At 25.4% G+C, this 19,437-nt stretch overlaps 5 protein-coding genes across 10 annotated transcripts; 2 read left to right on the top strand and 3 right to left on the bottom strand.

The window, feature by feature from the left end:
- Positions 1 to 1,929: 1,929 nt before the first annotated feature.
- Positions 1,930 to 6,085, top strand: LOC122711026 (tyrosine--tRNA ligase, cytoplasmic). 2 transcript variants are annotated; one of them, XM_043929406.1, is made up of 12 exons: positions 1,930 to 2,195; positions 2,266 to 2,457; positions 2,536 to 2,637; positions 2,700 to 2,821; positions 2,889 to 2,976; positions 3,879 to 4,284; positions 4,361 to 4,623; positions 4,715 to 4,930; positions 5,001 to 5,192; positions 5,276 to 5,540; positions 5,609 to 5,750; positions 5,829 to 6,085. In XM_043929406.1, exons 1-12 carry the CDS (start codon positions 2,009 to 2,011, stop codon positions 5,940 to 5,942), a joined length of 2,289 nt encoding a protein of 762 aa, XP_043785341.1. In that variant the 5' UTR covers positions 1,930 to 2,008; the 3' UTR covers positions 5,943 to 6,085. The 2 variants fall into 2 exon arrangements, with proteins under 2 accessions (XP_043785341.1, XP_043785340.1); XM_043929405.1 differs by lacking the exons at positions 1,930 to 2,195; positions 2,266 to 2,457; positions 2,700 to 2,821; positions 2,889 to 2,976 and having other exon boundaries at positions 2,609 to 2,637; positions 3,898 to 4,284.
- A 51-nt stretch (positions 6,086 to 6,136) lies between these two features.
- On the bottom strand, positions 6,137 to 7,933 carry LOC122711169 (neuropeptide Y receptor type 1). Its single transcript, XM_043929663.1, has 4 exons — positions 7,260 to 7,933; positions 6,881 to 7,106; positions 6,597 to 6,799; positions 6,137 to 6,513 (listed from the first exon to the last, which is right to left on the bottom strand). Exons 1-4 carry the CDS (start codon positions 7,640 to 7,642, stop codon positions 6,246 to 6,248), a joined length of 1,080 nt encoding a protein of 359 aa, XP_043785598.1. The 5' UTR covers positions 7,643 to 7,933; the 3' UTR covers positions 6,137 to 6,245.
- A 746-nt stretch (positions 7,934 to 8,679) lies between these two features.
- On the bottom strand, positions 8,680 to 12,413 carry LOC122711176 (zinc finger protein 431-like). 2 transcript variants are annotated; one of them, XM_043929688.1, is made up of 7 exons: positions 11,723 to 12,413; positions 11,552 to 11,654; positions 11,159 to 11,469; positions 10,719 to 11,087; positions 10,293 to 10,647; positions 9,877 to 10,184; positions 8,680 to 9,819 (listed from the first exon to the last, which is right to left on the bottom strand). In XM_043929688.1, the coding sequence occupies exons 1-7, from the start codon at positions 11,984 to 11,986 to the stop codon at positions 9,268 to 9,270; spliced, it is 2,262 nt and encodes a 753-aa protein (XP_043785623.1). In that variant the 5' UTR covers positions 11,987 to 12,413; the 3' UTR covers positions 8,680 to 9,267. The 2 variants fall into 2 exon arrangements, with proteins under 2 accessions (XP_043785623.1, XP_043785622.1); XM_043929687.1 differs by having other exon boundaries at positions 11,159 to 11,481; positions 11,723 to 12,412.
- A 444-nt stretch (positions 12,414 to 12,857) lies between these two features.
- On the bottom strand, positions 12,858 to 14,312 carry LOC122711178 (thioredoxin domain-containing protein 15). 4 transcript variants are annotated; one of them, XM_043929691.1, is made up of 5 exons: positions 14,240 to 14,283; positions 14,040 to 14,174; positions 13,758 to 13,972; positions 13,448 to 13,674; positions 12,858 to 13,370 (listed from the first exon to the last, which is right to left on the bottom strand). In XM_043929691.1, exons 2-5 carry the CDS (start codon positions 14,083 to 14,085, stop codon positions 13,016 to 13,018), a joined length of 843 nt encoding a protein of 280 aa, XP_043785626.1. In that variant the 5' UTR covers positions 14,086 to 14,174; positions 14,240 to 14,283; the 3' UTR covers positions 12,858 to 13,015. The 4 variants fall into 4 exon arrangements, with proteins under 4 accessions (XP_043785626.1, XP_043785628.1, XP_043785625.1 ...); XM_043929693.1 differs by lacking the exon at positions 14,040 to 14,174 and having other exon boundaries at positions 14,240 to 14,312; XM_043929690.1 differs by having other exon boundaries at positions 14,040 to 14,277.
- A 637-nt stretch (positions 14,313 to 14,949) lies between these two features.
- On the top strand, positions 14,950 to 18,122 carry LOC122711177. The gene is made up of 4 exons (XM_043929689.1): positions 14,950 to 15,008; positions 16,438 to 16,679; positions 16,915 to 17,295; positions 17,373 to 18,122. Exons 2-4 carry the CDS (start codon positions 16,440 to 16,442, stop codon positions 18,120 to 18,122), a joined length of 1,371 nt encoding a protein of 456 aa, XP_043785624.1. The 5' UTR covers positions 14,950 to 15,008; positions 16,438 to 16,439.
- The last annotated feature ends 1,315 nt before the right edge of the window (positions 18,123 to 19,437 follow it).

The following is a 19,437-nucleotide window of genomic DNA, read 5'->3' as shown; positions in this document are numbered from 1 at the left end:
ATTGTATATTTTTCTATATTACATATCGTTCGTGAACATTTATTTGTTTTATTTATAGAATATTTTTATTCGTTGTTGGAGAAATTCAGTTTCTTATTGAGAAAATTTTAATATTTATCATTAATATATAATTATTTTGTTTAAAACTGATCGACCGGAAATTAATAATTTATTGTACATACTAATGTATACTCTAAGATTTGAAAATGAAATTATTTTACAATAAAATATAAAGAAATTACAATTTATACTTTAATATGTACAGTAAAAAATTTGTCAAATTGTGATACAATATATAATATCATGTATTTTGTATGTATAAAGGTTATTGTATAAAATGATTTTGATATGTTCTATGGTAATTTAAAGATTTTATGATATAGATTTCACGCATAATATTACAGTAATTCTTAAGAATATTTTACTTAAGTTTCCATGTAAATATCATGTCTAAGTTGCAGTGTAGAACATGTAAAATATAATTAATATATACATTTTTTACGTCGCTTAGAAAGTTGTACTTTTCTATGGCAATTTATTACAGTAAAAATATTTATATATTTATTATGGAAAAGGAAAAAAGAATAAATTTACCAATTGAAAATTCAGGAATCCATTTTCGAATATCAAATAATTTACAAAAAATTTCTTTCTTATCTGACATTTTGGTTTTTTTTTAATATATAATTTTTTTATTTAAATATAAAAAAAAAAAGAAAAAAGAAAACAAAAAAACTAGCATCATTTGTCTGATTTAACTTCTCTTGAAATATATATTAAAGTTCTAAAACCATATAATATCATTGTATCATTTTATAAAGTAATTATAAAATAAAGATGCAACGAATGCGAAAGAGATTATTAGATGTTCATGTTTGCGAATTACCAAAAAAATCTGACAGTAATTTACCAAAATTACCTCCAAATGCAAGATTTTATATTCGTTGGAAACGAAATTTTCAGAAAATTTTTCTTGTTTCTATAACTCATCCTTTAACTCGGAATTACCTACGTAGTTTAGCCGCGATTGCTTTTGAAAAGAGAAGACACGGGCGTTCTACAACATGGTGGGTAATACATCCTTGTAGTAACTTAAGGTAATTTTAATTTTTTCAAAATATATAATTAAGAATATAATAATATAATTAATATAATTAAAAAGATAATTTTAAAATAAATTTATATTTATATAGATATTATTGGGATTTCTTAATGACATTTACATTCCTGTACATGTTTGTTGCAATACCATATATTTTGGCATTTCATAGAGTAGCTAAAAGTTCTGATCCAAAAATTTGGAATTTAGTATATCCTGCATATATTATTTGCTTATGCGATATTGGATTTAATATGATAACTGGTTTTGAATCAAAGGATGGTCACGAAATTTTTCTTGATCCAATTTTGATAATTCAGTAATTCATTAATTTATTTAAGTTTAATTTAAATTATGTTTTAATTGATGAAATATATTTTTAAAACAAATTGTTATTTTTAAAACAAATTGTTATTTTTAGAAATTATATGAAAGGATATTTTTTTTTTGATCTTATATCATCGGTTCCATATGTTTGGTTTTATCAAGATCGTATTTTACCTCCTGGACCTAATTCAAATTCTTTATTACTGATTCCCGAATTTTTACCACTTTTAAAAATTGTACGTATTTGTACATTACGTCACTACATCGGACAAATACTTCACGCAGTAAGAAATAGATATAAAAATTTAAAAATGTAAAAAAAAATAACAAACTTATTAAGATATAAACATATCTTCTCTAGTATTTTGTACTTTCACATGCTCACGAAAAAATTATATGGTTATTAATTTTGATATTATTATTATTTCATTGGAGTAGTTGTATAACAATCCTTTTCCCATTTATCATAGCATATATAAATGATGAAACTTTAAAAGTAGGTATATTCAAATTTCCTTATCTTATGTTTATTTTATCTCTGAAATTAATGATATAAAGTTATAAATGTTATAGGATTCAGATATGTATTTAATTACTTCCAAATTGTATGAGAAATCTGACTCTGATATTTATTTAATGTATCTTCATATTGGCATGAGTAATATTATGGCATCGACTTGTTTAGAATTTTATTCCCTGGGTAAAATGGATACAATAACACGTTGTATTTTACTATTGTTTGGAAAAGGATTTATAATTTATTTTTTAGGTAATTATTTCTTTTTTGATATAATTATTTGTTAAGAATAATTTTTTAATTATTTTTTATATTATGACAGTTATAATCTTACAATTGATTGAATCAGCTGCAGAAGCAGAATTAAAATATCAACAAGTTATATATCAAGTGAAAGAATATATTCATCAAAAAAAATTTCCAGAAAATCTTAAAAAAAGACTTATTGAGTATTACGAGTATCGTTTTCAAGGCAGTTACTTTAAAGAAAATGCAATATATCGTACTTTATCAAGTTAATACTTAATTTGGATAGAAACTTTGTATCAACTTTAATAAATAATTTCCTATAAATATATACTTTTAAATTTAGATCTTTTAAATCAAGAAATTATGATGCACAGTAGCCGTGGATTGTTAGATACAGCAACCATTTTGCATCATTTGCCACGCAGTGTCATTGGAAATTTAATGGGTAAAATAAAAATATGTTTTTATTTTGAAAGATTTTTTGTTTTCAATGTTAAATTTTTATAGGAATTTTAAAACCAGTCATTTATCTCAACGAAGATATCATATATAAAAGTAGAACTGAAGGTGATTGTATGTTCTTTATAGTTAGTGGAACTGTTGCTCTTATTACATTCTCTGGAAAAGAAGTATGCGAATTTATTTTATATTAATATATGTTATAAAAGTAATAAAAATTAATAATTTCCTTTTAAGATATGTCATGAAAAAGATGGAGGTTACTTTGGTGAAGCAGCTATAATATTTCCAGATCGAAAAAGATTAGAAACTGTAATCGCGCTAGAAGTATGTGAAGTAGTTCGTTTAGATCGCCGTGATTTCAAACGTATGTTTCCTACAACATCACTTCTTTATAAAAGATTGGAAGATGTTGCTAAAGAAAGATATCAAAAAATTAATAAACTTGAGAAAATAGATTCAATAATTTATAGACAAAATGAAGATAATGAAATATTAAACGAGAATGAAATGATTATTGAAATTGAGAATAATAAATATTGAATTATGAAATTGAGAATAATAATAAAGCAAATTAAAAAAAAAATATAGTAAATTAAAATTATTTAAATATTTAATTTTATATAACAATAATTTCAAAAAAAAAACATTACTCTAAATTTATAATGAATTATAATTATGAATTGTAATTATGAATATTCATAATGAATTGAAAGTATATATGTTTTCATATGCTTGAATATCTTATTCATATTCTCACTCTCACTATACCTTCAGTAATACATGCATTCAACTTATCAACTTTTTTTGGATTTATTATATCCGAAAAAAATTTATTGTATTTAAGAAGTTATGCAATGTAATTGATTTAATATTAAGATAATAATTTATATCATACATAAGTAATTTAATTATTTTTTAATTTTTTAATTTTGATTTTCAATTGATTTATTTTAAACAGATATTAAGTAAATAGTTACAATTGTTATAATTATGTTATAATATTGGTATTAATTTATTATATTTTACTGAATTATATATTATTTAAAATATTTGCACGAATTTAATTAGAATCAATGTTATTATAATTAAAATTAATTATAAGGTTAAGTTTAGAAATTTGACGTGTGTCGTAAGTACACGTGGCTAAACACATGTGTCATTTTATTTAATTAATAAGTATAATTATTAATTTTATTTTTAATTTATTTATAAAACTAAAATTTTAATTTTATCTTTTATTTAGTGCTATAAACATGGTTGAACTGAAATGGGAAGAAAAATATGAACTCGTCACAAGAAACTTAGCTGAGTGGCTTGGTGATGAAAAACTTAAAAGTATTCTCAAACAACGAGATTTGAAGCTTTATTGGGGTACTGCTACAACTGGTAGACCTCATATTGGTTATTTTACACCAATGTCCAAGATAGCAGATTTCTTAAAATCTGGTGCAGAAGTTACTATATTATTTGCTGATCTTCATGCTTATTTGGATAATATGAAAGCACCATGGGAACTTTTAGAATTACGTACCCAATATTATGAAAAAATCATTAAAGCTATGCTTAGATCTATTGATGTACCTTTGGAAAAATTAAAGTTTGTTAAAGGAACTGATTATCAATTATCCAAGTAAATAATCATATATAATTAAATATAAACAAAAAATTGATAGAATATATGCTATATCAATTACTTTTTATTCTAGGGAATATACATTAGATGTATATCGTTTAAGTTCTATTGTTACTGAACATGATGCAAAAAAAGCAGGTGCTGAAGTAGTTAAACAAGTTGTAAATCCTTTGCTTTCTGGATTATTATATCCAGGTTTGCAAGCTTTGGATGAACAATATCTTAAAGTTGATGCTCAGTTTGGTGGAATAGATCAAAGAAAAATTTTCACCTTTTCAGAAAAATATTTACCATTACTTGGTTATGAAAAACGTATTCATTTAATGAATCCAATGAGTATGTGTGCAACAAAAAGCATTATATTAAAATCAAATATAAAAATTAGTTTTTAAAATTTATAAATCATAAATATAAAATTTTATTTCAGTTCCTGGATTAGCAGGATCAAAAATGTCTTCTTCTGAAGAAGATTCAAAGATTGATTTATTAGATAATGCTTCTGTTGTTAAAAAAAAGTTAAAAAAAGCATTTTGTGAACCTGGTAATATTAGTGATAATGGAGTACTTTCATTTGCCAAATATGTAATATATCCATTATTAAAAGAAGGAGAATCTTTTAATGTATATAGAACAGCTGAATTTGGTATGTTTCATTTTTTATTTTTAATATTTTTAATAAATACAAATATATATAATTCAACATCTTTTTTTAGGTGGAGATATATCATTTGATACATATGAAGATTTAGAAAATGCATTCGCTAAGGAAGAAATACATCCTGGAGATTTAAAAAATGCAGTTGAGATTTATATCAATAAACTTTTAGATCCAATTAGAAAAGAATTTGAAAAAGATTCAAAATTAAAAAATTTAGCGAATAAAGCATATCCTCCACAAAAGCCAAGTAATATTTTTTTCATATAAAACAAATATTGAATAAATTATAAATTTAAATGATAATTTGAAACACTTATGTTAAATATTTAGAAATTATTGAGGAATTAACACCGGCTCGATTAGATATTAGAATTGGCAAAATAATTGAAGTATCAAAACATTCTGATGCTGATTCACTTTATGTAGAAAAAATTGATCTTGGAGAAGCTACTGGACCTCGTACAATAGTCAGTGGACTTGTAAATTATGTACCATTAGAACAAATGAAAGATAGAATGGTAGTTGTCCTTGCAAACTTGAAACCAGCAAATTTAAGAGGTGTTCAATCCCATGGAATGGTTTTATGTGCTTCAGTGTATGTTTTGATTTGATTTATAAATTTATATATATTACATTAAATAATCTTTAAATTATTAACAATAGGGATGAACCAATGAGACGAGTAGAACCATTGAGACCTCCATTAGACAGCAAGCCAGGTGAAAAAGTAATTGTGGATGGATATGAAGATGGATCACCAGATGATGTACTTAATCCCAAGAAAAAAATATGGGAAAAATTACAAGTATACTTTTGTTTTTTATATAATAAAATGAAAGAAGTTATATATTCACAAGTTACTATTAAATTAAATTTTTTATAGGTTGATCTCGTAGTAAATGGTAATGGAGAAGCATCTTGGAATGGAAATCTTTTACTTACTGTCAATGGTGGCAAACTTACAACTGATAGTCTTAAAAATGTAGCGATTAAATAATAATGCTTCAGATATCTAGGTATCCATGCATTTTTATTTTTACAAAAATTGATCAAATCTGTTTTATATTGAGAAATGCTTTATATTTAAAACTGCCGTTTCTTATTTAATTGTTTGCATTACTATTTTATATTTTTGATGTAAGTATATAATATATAAAAATAGATAAGAAGTGCATCTATACAAGAAATTTAAAATTTTATATTATTTATCCTATTCTTATATTTCTCGTTATATTTCTCAATAAAATATATAAAATATATTTATAAAATTAATTAAAGCAAATAGAATTCTAACATTTGATCATATAATAGTCGATGAAATATGTGGTATTGTATTTCTGTCTTTATAAAAGATTCGTATACAAGGAAACTGTGGTTTTAGATTATGAGAATTTTGTGCTTTTAATCCTGAGATAATATAAGTTTTTAATACTTTTTGTTTTTTTTTTTGCATTAGCCAAGATGTAACAGAATATAGCATTAATTCCTTCTTTAATGAACTACTACTACAGCTATATAATAAAGGATTTATTGCTGCATTAACTAATACTAAATATCTGCTAATATACCTGTAACAATTGTTTATTTGTTATATATTACATATATATTGGAAAAATATTTTTATTATCCATAATTTTTTAGAAATATTTACCATAATGGATATATAGCTTCTGCTTGTCCTGTTTTAGGCGTTTCTTTCAATAATTGTGCTCTACGAATTATTAATGCGGTAAATGGTACACGGCATATAATGAATGCTACAACTATAAGAGTCAATATTTGTGCTACTTTTCCTTTATATTTTACCACAATTGGATATTTATTTTTTAGAGCTTGTGATTCATAACGATCTAACTAAAATTCGATATTTTATAGATTATATTTATATTTTTATAATATTTATAAGAAAAATTAAATACTTTATCATTTTAATACTTTGATAAGAATAGCTGTATAACATATTGCCATGATAGTCAATGGTGCCCAAACACTTAAACCAGCAAAAATATGCCAATAAGGATAAATAAGCACAGTATCTTCAGTGCAATAAGTTTCTAAATAATTTTTCCATTGTCTTTCATAATAATGACGAAAATAAATCAAAGGAATGGCAACAGATATTCCAAAAATCCAAGTAGAAAAAAGTAAAATATACATCATTCTGATGTATAATCCATATAATGTCCATGATATCAATCCATAAAAATCCATGATTATATCCATGATCCAAATAAAATCCATGATAAAAAAAATGTAATATATATATTATTTGTTATATAATGATTTTTATATTTTTAATACTTTATTTTATCACCTTTTTGTTAATTTTCCTGAGCAATTAAAGACAATAGCAGAAACACGATCATAACTAATTGCACTCAAATTAAAAACTGCAACTAATGTTAAAGCATGCACCAATGATCCATCCAATCGACAACCAATCTCTCCCAAAATATAATTTTGAAATAGATCGACGCAAAGAAATATCCATGGACATATTAAACATGTACCTAAATCCGCGATACACATATTCACAATTAAGAGATTAGTTGTAGTATGTAAAGATTTTTCTTTGAGTATCACGTAGATTAATCCACCATTAGCAAAAGATCCAATAATGATAATTGGTAAAATGCTGATGATTTTTGCAATTATTTCCCACATAGGACGTATTTCCCAAACTTCTCTGGGAAACATATACTTACTAGTGTCGACATTTTCCCACTAAGAATTTATATATTTGTCAATTATATCAATAGTGAATGTAATAATTAATCGATATTTTAAATAAAATCATACTTCCAAATTAGCAGATGCAAAATCATAATTATTCTCTATATGATAATTCCATTGTATATCTAACATAAAACTTTTATTCCACAAATTTAAAAAACCCATGTCATTTATTTTAATAAGGCACAAGAACGACATGAATTCTAATAGAGTACTAAAGGCTTAATCATAATTGCAAGAGACTTAATCTAAATGCAACAGATGGTACATTATAACATCAAGAACAAGTTTGTTTATTCAGCACTTTAGTAAAGTTTGAAACATGAGATTTCGGTTAAAAATAATTGGTCAATTCTGGAAATATTTTTAAAAAAATATTTTTTTTATGAAAAATAATGATGATTTGTCATCATTATTAAATAATGATGATTTATATTTTAATTTATAAGTATATTTTATTTGGTGAAAATGTATATGAATACACATGAATTTCATATAAATTTGTATAATTTGTATAATGATGTGCGGTAGCTTTTTTTATCTATATAAATTAATTAGGTTTTGCTTATGTACAAGAATGTACATTTGGCACATTTAAATAAAAATATTTTTGCACAATATTTTACGTAGCTGTGATTTATATATCATATATTTATTATTTATATATTTTTTATTAGATACTTTATATAATTTGTACTTAGTAGATTATTTTCTAGTCAGTCATAAAATTATCTAAACGATTTTTCATAATTTTTTTTTAATGTACGAAAAATATATAAAAGCTATACTAGTAGTACGATTTAATTATGCAAATATTTAATTTCAGTAGTACTAAATGTTATTTTTTTAAGAGATTAAAAATAATTGAAATTATTAATCGTTTATATACTTTTTTACGAATACATCTATATTTTTTATATTATAAATTTTTAACACCATTGGAACTCTTAGAATTAATTCTAATATTAATCTTTGAGAAAGATTTTTGTTAGATTTTTATTTTTTTATAGTTAAAATAAAGTAATATTTTGTAATTCATTTTATTATATTACTATTATCTTATATTACTATTAAATAACTAAAAAAGTAGAAATTAAGAAAGGTATGAAGTATTGAAATTCACAACATAGTTGTAACTAATAATGTAACTCAATTGTTAAAATAGATCATAAATTAAATAATATAGATTTTTTTACTTTAATATATTAAACAGGCATAATAAAACTATCTCTGATACAATTGCTATTCATATTTCACATATTCTATCCGCACAATACCATTGAGGATATACAAATTTGTAGTATGTATTATTTGTATTATTTACAAATAATTACAAATAATACAAATATTTGTATATTTGTATTATTTACAAACAAATACTATTCATGTCTAGTCACAGCAGCAATTCACATTAGAATGTCAGTTCATAAAAACTAAAATTTTATAACATTTAATGCATGAATATAAATCCTGCTGATAGTCTTTGAACACTATGGAAAATAGGGATTCATTCATCATCATCATTTTCCATTACATTAAACAATATTAAACTACAATTTATAACAAACATATGACTAGCTTTTATAGTCTCATTCTGTATCATCAGCTTCTGATGATTGCGCGACGGGTAATGGTGACGGAATAACTAATTCATCATCTTCAACTTCTTCTTCAGCAAGCAAAAAATCTTCTCCTTCATGAATTTCTTCTTCTCTTGCTGGTTCTGGTGGAGCTAATACGTCTTGACCATGTTGTTTTAAATGATCTTTTAATGCAAATGCTCTACCATAGGATGCACCACAAATATAACAACTGAATTTTAAATTATTATCTTTTTTATGAGTTTGTATATGAGCACGCGCGGCATACAAAGAAGCAAAAGGACGGGAACATTCAGTGCATCGAAATGGTTTAGTGTGACTATTTTTGTGCCCTGCTAATTGAACACGTGTTTTAAAAGTTTTTGGACAATATGGGCATGTGTAAGCACGTTCTTCTCCGTGTGTAAGCAAATGATGATTATATACGGATGAAGCCTTAAATCTTTTACCACAATGTTGGCATCCATATGGCCTGACTCCAGTGTGAGTCCTCATATGTAAAGTCAGACAATAAGATACACGAAAAGTTTTACCGCAAACCTGAGAGATAGTAGATTATTTTTATAATAGAAATGATATTATTTTTAATATACTTACCTCACATGCATGTGGTTTTTCTCCAGTATGGATGCGTTCATGTTTTACTTTCTCATGAGGTCTTGTAAATCTGCGACCACAGTGTTGACACTGATAAGGCTTTTGATTTTCTGCAGGTTCAGCAGTTGTAGCAGTCTCTGTAGTAGGTGGTGTTGGTGAATGTGGTTGACTTAGTTCTGTATGTACTGCGGCATGCATTGCTAAACTATCAGCAGAATCAAATTTCCTGTTGCATACTGTACAAGTAACAGAATCACCAGAATGTAATGCCATGTGTGCTTCCTTGTATGATTCTGCTAATGTTTTACCTAAATAATTATAATAATTATATAATAATATATAAATAAATATAAGTGTATTTTAAAAAAAAATTTAATTATATTAATTATGTTTAAATTTAATTTTCAAAACATTACCGCACTCAGGACACGTGAACGTTGCACTAGGTGTTCCTTCAGGTGCATCAACATGCCTTGCTCTGACTGGTGCATGCATTCGAGAATGCAAGCGCAAACTTTTATGTGAACAAAATTCTGTACCACAAGTTTCACATATGAAAGTTTTTTGATTTGGATCAGGTTCACCTTCATGTACTTTTGCATGTAATTGTAATGCTTTCGGTGTTGCAAAAGTTTGATCACAACTATCACAACGATTATTGCCATGAAGACATGCATGAACTCGAAAGTTTCCTAATTTAGAGAACTGTTGAAGGCACTGATTACATCTATACATTCTCATTGGTGTTGCAGCCAATCTTTTTTCTCGTACCTATAATCAATGTATATGAAAAAAATATTAAGATTGATTATAATAAATAGACAAATAAACACTTTTCATACTTTCACTCCTTCTACATTAGAAAAAAATTTTTCAATCATTGGTGCTTTAGTAGATTGAAGTGATGTTTGTGCTGGAGTTCTATCCCAGAATCTTTCTATTTGTACTACTTTTCTTGTATATAATCTTCCTTCACTGTCCACACATTCTTCTGTACGAAGAGTATTCATACTTTGCCTTTGTCTGTTATTGATTACATTTCCTGATTCTGAAGTTAAGGTGTTAGTTGCAGGTACTGTAGGAATATCATCTAATTGATCAGCTATTTCAAGTAGTACTTCTTGTCCGTCATGAAATTGTTTTATATGCTCCACAACAGAATTAAAACTCATATCACAACTAGTGCAACTGTAAACTGCTTCTGGTTCAATCTGTAAAAATTACATTTTTTAATTATATAATTTATTTATTCATGTATAAATAATATCTTTATTATTCATACCTCACAAAGTTCTTGTTTAACATGTAAAAGTCCATCTTCATCTAATTCACCTACATCATTTATATGATCCATATTTATCAAAGCACCAGTATCTCCATCAAGAAGTTCTGAACCATCAGGTAAAATAGTAATTACATTTTTATTTCTATTTTTATCATCTGCCTCTGAAGTGGTTGAAATTGCCACTAACTGATCCTGAGATAAAGATTTTTCTTCTGCTTTGCTTGCAATATTAGGAACTTTTTCTGACATCTTAAATTCCAAAGAATTTTGCTCCATGTGTGTCTCTTCAGTTTCCATCTTTTCTACGACTTTAATATCTCCTGATATTTTCATTAGAAATAATAGTCAAACAAACAGAATTAAGATAGATTAAATTACATGTTTACACACCATTTTCATCAACTTGTATAGTTTGAGGCCCACCAACTATCATAATTCCAGTGTCATTTACAGTTGCTAGAAAGCTTTGATCTATTCCTTCAACATTTGTATCCTAAAATTAGAATTATCAAACAAAAACCAAAGAGAATATAAGTACAAAAATTTTCATTGGGTATTAACCATTAACACTTCTGTATCTACTGATTGAGATTCCTGTTGAGCATCTTCCTCAGTATCACGTTTTGATTCAGATGATACCTCTGATTCAACGCTTTGTCCACACCGATCCAAATGTTGAATGAGTGCCATTACTGAGTCAGACCGCTGCGAACAACCAGGACAGTATAGGTTGTCCGTCATGCTTAATAAATGGTACTTTAATGACTGTGGATTGTTAAACGTTTCACCACAGCACATTGGGCAGACAAGATTCAACGAGCCCATTATCTTTTTCGTTTTGGTGCTGATCTCATAGAGGGTCTTTGTTGACCTTAATCTGACCCTCTACTTTTTTTATTAACTTAACTCGATTTTTTTACGTTCGTCTATTTTATTTTTAATTAAAAAACAAAGCCGGCTCCTTGTTAAGAACCTAACCTGATGATGAATCACAAAAATCAGTAAAACTCTTCAAATATATCCAGATATAGAACAATGTCATGTTGTTTCTTCGGAAGACTTGGCTTTCCACAAAATATCTATTTAATTGCAATCAATTATATTACATAAAAATAAACGGCATTTCTTTCTTATAATAACAGCGATAACAAAATTCATTAGAGACGAACTTCAGCGCAAACAAATGCCGCACACAACAATCATGAAGTTAGGGATGTGATAAGTGAATCGCGAAGTCGGCCATTACATGCGAGTTTCGGTATATTAACTATCGAAGTCAAATTCAAGCTTTATTATTTACAACATCATAATTGTTTCATTGCAATACAAATTATTATAATCTTGTTAGATTTCATCTCTCGAGAGTTTCAAATCATTTGTATTATAGTACATACATCAAAACAATTGATAGTAATCGAAAATGAATTAGATGCTCAATTGACAAAAGGCGCGCGGTATGTTCAGGTTTCATTAGAACAAACTTCGCATTTGCAAAACTTCCTGTAATTTATAATTCAATAATATTACTAAAAGATAAAATTATAATATTTTACAATATATTTACAATAATTACAATAATTATACAATAATATTATTACAATATTTTGTAATATTATATAAAATGCAAAATTTATAATAAGTAATTTTATAAATACTAAAAGAAGGTAAAAAATAATAATTAGACAATATATTCTTCTGTATAACATATATTTTACTTATTTAGCAAAGTATATATACATTGTCTTAATTAATAATTACAATATATATTATCACGTAAATCAATAATAATACCATGTTTGAATTTCATGCCATGTTTTTGTTACATGGAATAAAAATAGTCTCTTTTTTTATGTTTTAATCAACATGTTCATGTTGAGCATTACTTTCACGCCATGTATTTTGAATTAATTCTACAAATTGTTGCCACCATCTACTTTGAGATGTAAAATACAAAGCACATGCAGTAATGAAAATCCATGAAAGAACTAAACAATAATCTGTTCCATTAGAAGGTGTACTAGAAACAGGACCAGAAAAATCCAAGGATGTAACATATAATGATCCATTTGGTTGTAAATTAGTAATTTGTGTTATAAATTTTGCAAAAGTTTCCAATGTGTAAACAGTATAATTAAATTTTGCTACAGGTTTCCCATTATGAACAAGCATTAATGTTGGAACTCCAACAATTCCATATTGAGCATTAAAACTGAAATTATGGAAAATTTAAAAAGCTTTTAAATTTTTTTAATTATATAAATGTTTATATTTATTTCATAATCTTACTTTTGATATTTAATAGCATCTAATGCTACTGCTTTAATATGTGGAAATGAACGTGGCAATGCATTAAAATGTGGCGCAGCTTGACTACTGAATATACTCCATCTGGCATAAAATAATACTATTACGCAAGTTCCTGGTAAAAGTCTGCCTTCTTTATCATTTCTACTTTTATTTGATGGTCCAGGTTCTAAGATTAATAATTTCATTAATCTGGTTGCATTAACAATCTGAAATTTATGTTTATATTTATGTAATATAATTTTTCTTTTATATTTTATATTTAATATTTTCAAATATTTTATTATTTTACTTCTACTGGCCCATAGATTTTATCTGTTAAACAATTGACTTTAGTCACATTAGAAGACGAATTAGTTGCTGTCACATTTGCTTCAATAATTTTATTTTCTTCTTTATATTTTATATCTTCCGAATTAGATTCAGGTTTTTGATCAGAGTTCTTAAATGAGATTACTTCTATCACTTCACATTCGCCCATTCGTCCAAAAACACCTATTACATGAACTACACAAATAAGAGAAATTGAAATTGTCTTATTATCAAATTGCAACGAAAGATATTAATGTCTCACCTAAAACTATGATAAATAAACAGAAGTTCTTTCTAGAAAAAAACATTTTATGTACATAACCTAGAAAACTGTTTATGTGTTTTTATCAGAAATTTGAAAACGATTAAATTCACAAATAACTTGAACGTTTTTAATCTATAACGTACAATATTTAACGAATAATCATAATTGCAATATAATTCATAATATTATACACATACCAAGCAAATTGATGCATCATTTTTATTTTCATTCTCGATCAAGAAATAATATGTATAAGAATATCATGATCAACTGTTTGAGGTCGCATCAATCGCATATCCTGCAATTCATCTATTATATTCTATTCTATTATATTCCACAACATGAAATATAACATGCAATCTGTTATTATTTTTACATATGCATATTATTAATAATTTATTTTAATTATTATATTAATTTTACATACATATAAATTTGATATATTTTACGTTATCAAGATTAATATTTTTTTAATCTATATTATTTTTTAATAAATTCTTAAATCTTAAAAAATCTTAAGTTCTCTTTAAAATTCGAAGAAGGCGAATTTATATAAATTTTTTTTTACGATTAAAAATACACTACATTATATAAATAAAATAATTTCTTATGCTTACTATATCATATTATAAATATTAAAACATGTTAAAAAAGTCATATTATAATCATTAATTCATTGAAAATAATGAAATCAATTAATTTAGAATAAATAAATCTCAGGATAAATCTTATATCAAACTCATTGCCTTCAAACATATTCCACATAAGTATTGCCGGAAGAAAAAAGAAAGAAAGATGTAAGAGTAGGAGTTACCGCGCGTATCTAGCCACTTTCATTGTTATTTGATCTGCCTTACGCTAAAGGTGCAAGCTGAATATTTCCATTTCTCTGAACGAATAACTAGTAATTTTATTTATTTATTACAAAATTTTTCATCATTAAAACATAATATCTTCGAATTTTTAGTGAGTACATACAAATATTTTTATTTATATTTCTCACTATTTCTATAATGCACTGTTTCAGTTACTACCTTTCATTAAAAATTACTTTCTTTTTTTTTACATTATATTAAAAAAAAATTCTTTACTTTCGTATTTAATGCTTTATCTGATATCTGATATATAATTTTTTTAAAAAAGTAACTAATTTTTATTCAGTTAAAATATCTTAAAGTTATTATTAATTAAATATTTCCTCAATAATTTTAAAATTTAATTGAATATTTTATTTTTTTGTTAAATCATTGATTATTCATATAGATAATTATAATATTAATAAATGGAATTTTTAATATTTTGTCAAAGATATATATATATATAAGAGATGATTTTAAAAAAATACAAATACTACAAAAGGAAAATAATTGCAAAATCAGTATTGGAGTGCCAGTTAACGGAGCACGGAAACATCAGCAAATGAAATCAACATTGAATTGCGCATTAGCATACAAAAATACCGATGCTGGCTTTATTTACTTTGCCGATCAAGATTTATGCATTCCATCCAAACAATAAGATTTCGTATTTAGGACACCGTAAAAAAGTTGCGTGTACTTAAATGAAAGAATATATCTTACATTGTAATGTTTCGGTCAATTAGGAAATTGAGAAATTTACTTCAAATAAGATAGAAAATTATTTATTAATTTAATTATTATTTTTTGTGTTAATATCGTACAACATTAGAATAAAATCAATATTCTATACGAAGAATTAATTAGTTAATTGATATTATTATATAAAATTTTATAAGATTTATTTTAATGATTTTAATTTCAATTTTTTTTATTTCAAAGTGGATATTAAGAAATATTAAGAATATATTATATTTAATATTCTAGAATATACATGCAATTAATTCGATAATTCCTTGAAAGAATTAATAATAATCGAATAATACAATAGAGACAGTGCAAATTATGCTTCCTGATTTCACTCGATTGTCGCTGAAACGCTGGACGGAAGGAAGACGCATTCATGCTCTGTTTCAGCGACTCAAATTCACTGAGTTTCTACAGGATATACCTATTGAGATTTTAATGATATCGCGACACAAAAATATAATTTTTTGTTTCTTACAAGTTTTGAAAGTGTCATTATAATTGGCTTTATCATAAAATCATAAAGAATAATAAAACTGACCACTATTTTCCCTATTCATATTAGATTCTTATTATATATAATTTTCACTTTGATTTTTCTTCTATTTTCTTCTATTTATGATCTATAAATAATATCTTATTCATATTATTCTTTTATAATGATGAAATCTAATCAAATTGAAAATTCCATGATAAAAAATTTATGTAATATTAAAATGACTTTAGAAATTATTATATAATTTTATTATAATTATTTTTAATAATATGTATTATTTTCTTATCGGTTATAGAGATGGTGTTATTTTGTGAGATATCAGTGATTATATTATTGACATTTTCTTCGATTAATTTCATTCATTCGAATATTGGCAATTGGGAAGCCTGTGGTGGAAGATTAGAACGTGCCCTAGATGCACTTCACAAAGACTCGAGTAGACGAAAAGGATTTGAAGAAGAGAAATCAGGAACATTGTATCAGCAAGAACTTCGTTCAGTACCACTTGAAATGTCTGTCTCCCGGATTGTTGTGAAAGTAATATTTATTGCATGAATTGGATTATAATCTATATATTGTAAATATCAAGATAAATCTTGATTCTTTCTTTCAATTAACGATTAATATATAAATGAAATATTTACACTTGCATTTAAGAGAAAATTTTCAAAGGTTTTCAAGTGGAATTTTATATTTATATATCATTTTTTTTTTTTTATAAATTTAATTTAATTTGTTTGTATTAATTTAGACATTGTTTTTCAATTTTTAGTTATCACAAGGAGCTAGAAATACGGGAAATTGGGCTAGGGTTGAAAAATGCATTTACGAACCCAACAACAATTCTCTTCAAACTCGAGTCATGTTCAATGATTTATCTGTTTCTGGAATGGTTTCGTTAATACCACGGGATCATCAATCTCCTATATCAGCTGAGTCTTGCAAAATGACTCTAAGATTGAGACGGGCAGGTGTTGATTTTTTAACGAGTCCAATCGCTCGTGGCAGAGGGCAAATGCGCATTCGTACGGAATCTAGTTTTTTAGAGCCGAGATTTGCTTCTATTTATGCTTATGGTTGCCATCCTACACGTTTAGACAAACAAATTAAGAGACAGGACAAATGGCCTCCGTTTTATCCACCTCGAGATGAAGTAATCTATTTGTATCATTTTTAATTAATTAATTAAATTTTCAATATATTGGGAATGAAACATTTAATATTTTCTAGTATACAATTCTACCTTTAGCATTGAATGATGATTATGAGGCAGCAGAGCCACGTCAATTGGTCGGTGTTTCGAAAGAGGTAGACGTTGTCATTCCGAACGAAACTCGTCAATCTCGTTTCGTAAACGCTCCTGTTACAAAATTAGGAATATGGAAGAAAAATGTCTGGCTCACCAAATCTCCATTGCGGAAAAAGCGGGCTCTTGTAAAATCTAATGTTGTTGCGAGTTCTTCGGATGTACATCGTTTTTCAGATTCTTTTAAAAGTGGTCACAAAGCTAGTATTCGTTCCATAAGGATACCGAGATCAACGGAGATGATCACTCCTCAAGATTTTGTAACCGCATTGATTAATAAACGGTCAAAAACCAACGAAATTGGTAATTGCACCAAAGATCGAACAGAGCAGAGCAATCTAACCGATATAACTAAAATTCTTTTGAGAAATTTGGATGACAGCAAATCAAAGACAAATGTCAAGAGAGAAAAAAGTTACCCGAAAATGGAAAATGAGGAATCGAAAGAAACTAGACATTTATATATTGATGAATCGTTAGATAATATTTTTTCGATTGATCTAGAAAACGATAGTAAAAATTGGCAATCTAAAGAAAATATAGCTAGAGAAATGGAAGATGTTTTTTTAAGAGGTGCCAGTCAGGCTTTGACCAGATATATTGAAAGACAATTGCATCCTGCTATTAAAGAAACACTTATGATTTCTATGGGATATACTATCAGTTATGGATAATATGTTCTTCATTAGTTAGTTCATAATTTCTTATAATTTAATTTCTCGAAAATTTAAATAAATATTGTAGAAATTTAAATAAAATTTAAATTATTGCTATAATATTAATGACAGATGTTTGTAGCATCGAGAAAAAAAAATATATATATATTTATTTATTTATATAAAGATATGTATATTTTATATAATGTTATATTATATTATATAAAATTATAATTATATATTATATATTAAAATTAATTATAATATAATAATATATTAAAATTATAATTATATATTATTATATTAAAATTATACATTTTTATTTTTTCTTCTAGTTCTTAAAGATATAAAGATATAAATAAAGAGATAAATATATTTATTGTAATAAATAAATATATATATATAAATTTATTTTTTAAAATTTTAATTATATTTATTTTTTTATATAAAATAATTATTAAATAAGTATATAATTAAAATTAAATAAAATGATAAAAAGATTTATCTCTAAAAATATGACAATTTTTAAGAAATATATAAAAAATTAGTATAAAATGTGTAAAAATCTAGAAAAATGTAATATGCTAGCTTTTTATGTATCATATTTTCTTGATATTCGTGATATTCGTATAAAATCACGAAGTTGATCAACAATATTATTTGGATAACATATATATTTTTTATCTATTTTTTTTATTTATATATTTTCATATTTTATATATGAAATACTTTTATGTATGTTGTATCAAATTGAAAACGTTATCTAAGGAGTATACAATTTTTAATTGAAAATCGAATGTTAATAGGATTATAGAATGAAGTTAAAGAGGATTCTGTGATGTCACAAACAAGGAAAAAAAAAATAAAAGAAAAGACAGAATAGATAAAAATTGAGTCAACGCCATCTCTAGAATGCCACAAATGAAACAAATGTAGATAAGGAAAGCGAAAAGTAGAAAATAAAGATAGAGTAAGAATTGCTATTAAGTACCATCTCTAGAATATTAAAGAAAATATTTTTTTAAAAATATTCGAGAGATGGCGTAAATTTATTCATATTAATTCATAATATCATACTTTACTCGTATCATACTTTATTAAAGAAGTATCTTTAATATCTAAGAGATGGCATTGATATTCAATTTCTATCTTATCTCTATCTTTCTTTCACTATTTGTTGTCTTTTCTATGTGTGTTTCATTTGAGGTACTGTGAAGATGGCGTTGATTCTGCAATTTTTATTCTATCACTATCCTTTTTCCATTATTCTTTTTCTTTGTCTTTATTTATCAGATAACCTCTTTGTATATTCTATGCTTCTGTTAATATTCCG

This window comes from Apis laboriosa, unplaced genomic scaffold (genome assembly GCF_014066325.1).
Source record: "Apis laboriosa isolate Shangri-la unplaced genomic scaffold, ASM1406632v1 scaffold16_cov148, whole genome shotgun sequence".
NCBI lineage: Eukaryota > Metazoa > Arthropoda > Insecta > Hymenoptera > Apidae > Apis > Apis laboriosa.
This window is presented reverse-complemented; position numbering and strand designations above follow the sequence as displayed.

What these genes read in the sequence shown, in the direction of transcription:
- LOC122711026 (XM_043929406.1), top strand. Translation starts at nt 2,009, where the DNA reads ATGTATTTAATTACTTCCAAATTGTATGAGAAATCTGACTCTGATATT. An exon ending in ATTTATAATTTATTTTTTAG is followed by an intron (nt 2,196 to 2,265) that starts GTAATTATTTCT and finishes ATATTATGACAG; the next exon opens with TTATAATCTTACAATTGATT. An exon ending in AAATATGGGAAAAATTACAA is followed by an intron (nt 5,751 to 5,828) that starts GTATACTTTTGT and finishes AATTTTTTATAG; the next exon opens with GTTGATCTCGTAGTAAATGG.
- LOC122711169 (XM_043929663.1), bottom strand. Translation starts at nt 7,642, where the DNA reads ATGTTTCCCAGAGAAGTTTGGGAAATACGTCCTATGTGGGAAATAATT. An exon ending in TCAGGAAAATTAACAAAAAG is followed by an intron (nt 7,107 to 7,259) that starts GTGATAAAATAA and finishes ATTATACATCAG; the next exon opens with AATGATGTATATTTTACTTT. An exon ending in GAAGCTATATATCCATTATG is followed by an intron (nt 6,514 to 6,596) that starts GTAAATATTTCT and finishes CAATTGTTACAG; the next exon opens with GTATATTAGCAGATATTTAG.
- LOC122711176 (XM_043929687.1), bottom strand. Translation starts at nt 11,986, where the DNA reads ATGGGCTCGTTGAATCTTGTCTGCCCAATGTGCTGTGGTGAAACGTTT. An exon ending in GTTCACGTGTCCTGAGTGCG is followed by an intron (nt 10,185 to 10,292) that starts GTAATGTTTTGA and finishes ATAATTATTTAG; the next exon opens with GTAAAACATTAGCAGAATCA. An exon ending in AAAAACCACATGCATGTGAG is followed by an intron (nt 9,820 to 9,876) that starts GTAAGTATATTA and finishes ACTATCTCTCAG; the next exon opens with GTTTGCGGTAAAACTTTTCG.
- LOC122711178 (XM_043929691.1), bottom strand. Translation starts at nt 14,085, where the DNA reads ATGTTTTTTTCTAGAAAGAACTTCTGTTTATTTATCATAGTTTTAG. An exon ending in AAATCTATGGGCCAGTAGAA is followed by an intron (nt 13,675 to 13,757) that starts GTAAAATAATAA and finishes CATAAATTTCAG; the next exon opens with ATTGTTAATGCAACCAGATT. An exon ending in GATGCTATTAAATATCAAAA is followed by an intron (nt 13,371 to 13,447) that starts GTAAGATTATGA and finishes CCATAATTTCAG; the next exon opens with TTTTAATGCTCAATATGGAA.
- LOC122711177 (XM_043929689.1), top strand. Translation starts at nt 16,440, where the DNA reads ATGGTGTTATTTTGTGAGATATCAGTGATTATATTATTGACATTTTCT. An exon ending in TCTCCCGGATTGTTGTGAAA is followed by an intron (nt 16,680 to 16,914) that starts GTAATATTTATT and finishes TTCAATTTTTAG; the next exon opens with TTATCACAAGGAGCTAGAAA. An exon ending in TTTATCCACCTCGAGATGAA is followed by an intron (nt 17,296 to 17,372) that starts GTAATCTATTTG and finishes AATATTTTCTAG; the next exon opens with TATACAATTCTACCTTTAGC.